Source organism: Myotis nattereri (genome assembly GCF_964212035.1).
Source record: "Myotis nattereri genome assembly, chromosome: 3".
NCBI lineage: Eukaryota > Metazoa > Chordata > Mammalia > Chiroptera > Vespertilionidae > Myotis > Myotis nattereri.
This window is the reverse complement of record NC_138077.1, coordinates 81,346,617-81,352,616: the sequence shown is the minus strand read 5'-3', so window position 1 is coordinate 81,352,616 and position 6,000 is coordinate 81,346,617. Positions and strand designations below refer to the sequence as shown.

The 6,000-nt window shown below is 47.6% G+C and overlaps 1 protein-coding gene across 1 annotated transcript; it reads left to right on the top strand.

Moving 5' to 3' along the window:
* Positions 1-236: 236 nt before the first annotated feature.
* Positions 237-1,811, top strand: LOC308515399 (PRAME family member 12-like; the record flags this gene model as incomplete). The annotated part of the gene is made up of 2 exons (XM_081086004.1): positions 237-962; positions 1,155-1,811. 2 exons carry the CDS (start codon positions 237-239, stop codon positions 1,809-1,811), a joined length of 1,383 nt encoding a protein of 460 aa, XP_080942130.1.
* Positions 1,812-6,000: the final 4,189 nt, after the last annotated feature.

Genomic DNA, 6,000 nt, shown 5'->3' with positions numbered 1-6,000 from the left:
CATTAATCTGCAGAGAGGAAATAATCCCAATAATATTAAGGGATGGAGACTCAGGGTTCTGATTGGATGTTAACATTTGAGAAGGTGTATAAAAACCTCAGGCACCAGAGGAGAGATCCAGAGTCCTCCAGCTGTGCAGTCAGTGCCTTAGTTCTCCAACAGGTCTGAGATCTGAGCCCCAGCCAACCCAGTCACATCAGAAGTTTCTACAGGATTCCTTTCTGAGCACCTTGAAGATGAGTATCCGGACTCCACCCAAACTCCTGTGGCTGGCAGGAGAGAGCTTGCTGAAGGACCAGGCCTCAGCCATCGCAGCTCTGAAGTGCCTGCCTGCTAAGCTCTTCCCACCGCTGTTCATTCAGGCCTGCCGTAGGAGAATGCCGGAGCCCCTGAAGGCGATGGTGCAAGCCTGGCCCTTCCCTGTCCTCCCTCTGGGGAGCCTGATGAGGACGCCTCCAGTCGTGGTCTTACAAGCGGTGTTTGAGGGACTTGACTTTCTGCTTGACCAACAGGTTTGCCCCCGGAGGTGGGAACTGCGGGTGCTGGATTTAAGGAGCACGGATGCCAACTTCTGGAGAATGTGGTGTGGAGACAGCACCTGGAATTGCTCGCCAATGGGACCAGTGGCTGTGCAGAGCTCCAGCCCCAACATGGAGCATCCCCTGGCTCCCTTGGAGGTGTCCCTAGACCTTAACTTCAGTGAAAGGGACCGGGATAAGTTTTTCATGCACATCATCCAATGGGCCCAGCAGAAGGAAGGGTTGGTACACCTGTGCTGCAAGGCACTTTGGATTTCTGAGGGGCCCTTCCAGAGGGTCAGGAGGGTCCTGGATGGGGTGCAGCTGGACTGCATCCAGGAGGTGCAAGTGGACTGCACCTGGGACCTGCCCACCCTGGGGACATTTGCTCGCTACCTGGGTCAGATGAGTAACCTGCAGAGTCTCGCTCTCTGCCACATTAAGGTGTTAGGTGAGGAGGAGGATGAACAGGAGGAGGAGGAGGAGGAAGTGCAGGAGGAGGAAGAGGAAGAGGAACAGAAGAAAAAGAAGCAGGCTGTGGAGGAGGAATATTTGTGGGAGAGGGAGGCAGAGGAGCAGGAGGGGGAAAGGCAGGAGCAGGAGGAGCAGCGATCCTTTTCCCAATTCCTCTCTCAGATGCTCAGGCTGCGGCACCTCAAGAAGCTCTACTTGGAATCTCCCTCCTTCCTCCGAGGCCGTCTGGACCAGATGCTCAGGTGCCTGCAGACCCCCTTGGACAAACTCTCCATATGGTTTTGCTCGCAGCTGACCCATTCAGACCTGACACACCTGTTGCAGTGCCCGAACCTCAGGCAGCTGAAGTCCCTGCATCTGTATGGCGCCAACCTCGCCGGTTTTAGTCCCGAACCCCTCCGAGCTCTGCTGGAGGCAGTGGCACCCACCCTCCAGGACCTGCGCCTGGATAACTGTGGGATGGTGGACTCCCAAGTCGAGGCCATCCTGCCTGTCCTGAGCCGCTGTCACCAGCTCAGGGAGTTCACCATCTCTGAGAACCACTTCTCCGTGGCCACCGTGGAGAAGCTGCTGCGCCACACAGCCGGGCTGCGCAGTTTAGAGCGCGAGCTGTACCCCGTCCCCCTGGAGGGTTACAGGACCCAAGAGACTGTGGACCAGGAGAGAGTTGCCCTGATCCGGGCTGAGCTCACGGGGACACTGAGGGAGTTAGGACAACCCAGGACCATCCGTCTTGTCACCAAGCACTGTAGCTCTTGGGAGGTTTATGACGTGGCATTTTCAGGACATGGTGCTGGAGACTATTTCTTCACTAGCTGAGCATAGAGGAGACCCCCAAAAGTTAGTGCCCTTTGAAGCCCTAGCAAAGGTCAGGGATGTGCACCACTCAGTTAATCTAGATGATGGTAGCTGAAGCATCATTCCCACCTTAGTTCACTAAATTCCTTAGATACTTATGTAAATCCTGTTGATTATTGTTGATTAGATATTCTGCCTATTTCTGGAAATTGTCTGCTGATGAGCTAATCTGTGTGTCATTGAAATCTCCTTACCTAAGGGCTACTCCAGATCAATAAAAGTTTGGAGAGCCTGAGCATCAGTGGAAGTCCTTCTGGACTTGCCCGCCTGGTCCCCCAATATTTCCAAATTATCTCGTGTCATTTCTCTCTCATTTGTGTGCGGCTCCTCTTTTCAGATCCCAAACCCTAATCCACGCAGGACGTGGAAGGAAACACACACGGCAACATGGAGCCCGTGATGTGCCCCTGTAGTGACCCTGCTCGCCGGGTGCACCTAACAAGGGCTTCCTTCTGGGCCCCTGGAACCTGAAACCTCGGACTGGGGTGCAGTATGCGGGGCTACTCACGTTTCATGTTCATGCTCAGTGTGAATGGGGAAAGGGACGGACCCAGCCCGGGTGCAGGATTGCAGGGACAAAGGTTGGGGAGTTCATGGGATCTAAAAACAAAGTGTCCTACAATCAGAAACATGAATCTGATTTGCTTGAGGAGGAGTGGGTATTTAGGCTCGAGGTGCATCTGTGGGAGTTAATCCTGGGGTGGGTGGTTGTAAAGGAATGTTCAGAAATAAAGACAATTTCAAAGACCAAAATAAAATAAAATAAAATCCCCAGCAAATTGGCATGAACTGGTCACTCTAGTAGTGAGCTATGCTCCCTTACTAGCCTGCCCAAGCACATTCTCAATTATTGATGACAGATAATAATGATGATGTATCAACGTTCAATGATGTTTCAAAGGTATGGAAACTATTCTTGGAAGACAACAACTGGCTTTAACGGCTTTCAATACTATCTCATCAATACATGAAACTATACACCACACTGAACATTAGAAGTTGGTTTTCAGACTACTACTCAAAGGCAGCCAATCAATGATCCTCTTTCATCATTGATGTTTCAATCTCTTCCTCCCTCCCCCTGCCTCTCTGGAATCAATAAAAAAAAATCAAGCTTCCTCAGTAACACATTACTTATAAAAGCATTACTCATTGAGGAAATATATTCCCTAAAAAAGATGCCTATGTGAGCCTTTGATCTGTTGCCTCCAAAAAATAAGCAAACAAATGCCATCAGAGACCCAAGGCCGTGCTCTTTCTGACGCCAAGCAGAGGTGCTTTGTTCTGAGTGAATGCTATCTCTGGAGACAAAGACGTGCTACCGTTTCAGAGGTGCTTCTAGGCTCCCTTAGCCTGAGGCAGCTGGAGGGGAAGCTGGGCTGTAGCTGCATCCACACTGTGGACAGCTCACCCGTTAGTGTCAGCGAAGAGGAGCAGGGCTGGCGGGCGCCCTGACTTCAGCAGCCCCGCAGCACTGGGCCTCCAGTGGCCCAGATGCAGGTGACGAAGGAAAGCCAGGATCATCTCTGGAAGAAAGGAATGCAGGTGGATGCAGCCAGTACTGTTATCAGTATTGCTCCTGTGTCTTTGAAAAAACAAAGTGTCCCAGGTGAAAGGTCAAGGAAGAAAGAGAGGCAGTGCCCTCTGCTGGTCTTCTGTGTTCGTAGATTCAATTCACATCACCTGCAGGCGAACATCTGCCTGGGTCAACAGCAAGCTAGGGGAAACAAAGCAGGTTGTTTTCTTTTCATTTTCAGTTTGTATCCTTCGGTTCCCCTTTGCAGGGACAGTTCTTTAATAAGATGCTTGATCCTCTGCTCAATAAACTCTCCAGCCGCGGTCCTCCGCAGACAAAGAAATGAGGTTAGGAGTTAAATCCCCTTAATCCAACACAATATCATTATCATTTGAATATATTTAATGACTTGGCAAAATAATATGCTTAATGAGAACAAAGATGATCAATTTAATTTTAATCACACATCTGTAGAATTTTGCCTTTATCTCGTGGTTCCTTTATTTTTTATTAGTTAAGGTATTACAAATGTGTCCTCATTCCCCCCCCCCCATTAATCCCCAACCTCCCCCCACCCACGCACACTGATGCTCCCATCCCCCTGTTGTCCATGTCTATTGGTTTGGCTTATATGCGTGTATACAAGTCCTTCGGTTGATCTCTTCCCCTTACCCCCTCCCTCCCCTACTTTCCTTCTGGGGATTGATAGCCTGATCGCTGTTGCTCAGTCTATGGATCTGTCCCTTTTCATCAGTCTATGTTGTTCTCTATAATCCACAAATGAGTGAGATCATGTGGTATTTATCTTTCTCTGACTGGCTTATTTAACTTAGCATAATGCTCTCCAGTTCCATCCATGCTGTTGCAAAAGGCAAGAGTTCCTTCTTTTTTACCTCAGCATAGAATTCCATCGTGTAGATGTACCACAGTTTTCTAATCCACTCATCTGCTGATGGGCACTTAGGCTGTTTCCAAATCTTAGCTATGGTGAATTGTGCTGCTATGAACATAGGGGTGCATATATCCTTTCTGATTGGCATTTCTGGTTTCTTGGGATATATTCCTAGTAGTGGGATCACTGGGTCAAATGGGAGTTCCATTTTTAGTTTTTTGAGGAAGCTCCATACTGTTCTCCACAGAGGCTGCACCAGTCTGCATTCCCACCAGCAGTGCATGAGTGTTCCTTTTTCTCCACATCCTCTCCAGCACTTGCTGTTTGTTGATTTGTTGATGATAGCCATTCTGACAGGTGTGAGATGATAACGCATTGTCGTTTTGATTTGCATCTCTCGTATAATTAGTGACTTTGAGCATGTTTTCATATGTCTTTTGGCCTTCTTTGTCTCCGCATTTTTTTATCTTTTCTTGGTGCACCCCCTAGTGGTCTTTGTGCCCAGTCTTGTTTTAGTTAAGCCTTGATTGTTGTCGGCAATACTGGGGGTGATTTAACCTCCAGGCTAACTGGCTATGAGAGTCAGCTGTGTCTGCAGTGGGAGAGCTTCTGTGCTGGATCTCTAGGGCGGTGCTAATCTACTTTCTTTTTTTTTTCTTTATTGAATAAGATATTACAAATGTGTCTTTATCCCCCCAATGTCCCCTCATCCCCCCAATCCTGCCCTCACCCTCACCCCCTGTTGTCCACATCCATCACTTATGCTTATATGCATGCATACAAGTCCTTTGGTTGTTCTTTCCCCCTCACCCCCACCGTCCCCTGCTTTCCCTCCGAGTTTTGAGCATCTGATTGATGCTTCTCTGTCTCTACATCTGTTTTTGTTCATCAGTTTACATTGTTCATTATACTCCACAAATGAGTGAGAGCATGTGATATTTATCTTTCTCTGACTGACTTATTTCACTTAGCATAATGCTCTCCAGCTCCATCCATGCTGTTGCAAATGGTAGGAGTTCCTTCCTTTTTATAGTAGCATATTATTCCATTGTGTAGATGTGCCAAAGTTTTTTAGTCCATTCATCTGCTGATGGGCACTTAGGCTGATTCCAATTCTAAAATCTATGGGACACAATAAAAGCAGTCCTGAGAGGGAAGTTCATAGCTCTACAGGTCTAACTCAAAAAACAAGAAAAACTGGCAATAAATTATCTAACCCTACAACTCAAAGACTTAGAAACAGAGCAACAAGAAAAGCCCACAGTATCCAGAAGGAAGTACAGTCAAGGGCACATGCCCAGGTTGCGGGCTCGATCCCTAGTAGGGGGCGTGCAGGATATAGCCAATCAATGATTCTCATCATTGATTTTTCTATCTCTCCCTCTCCCTTCCTCTCTGAAATCAATGAAAATATATTTAATCAACGACTGGGTCACCAGTGAGATCAAAGAAGAAATAAAAAACATCATGGCAACGAACGACAATGAAAACACAACAATCCAAAACCTATGGGACACAGCAAAAGCAGTCTTGAGAGGGAAGTTCATAGCTCTACAAGCCTACTGCAAGAAACAAGAAACAATGAGAATAAATGACCTAACTCTACAACTCAAAGAATTAGAAAGAGTGCAACAAAAAAAGCCCACTGTAAGCAGAAGGAAGGAAATAACAAAGATCAGAGCGGAGATAAACGACATAGAGACCAAAAAAACAATACAAAAGATCAACAAAACCAAGAGCTG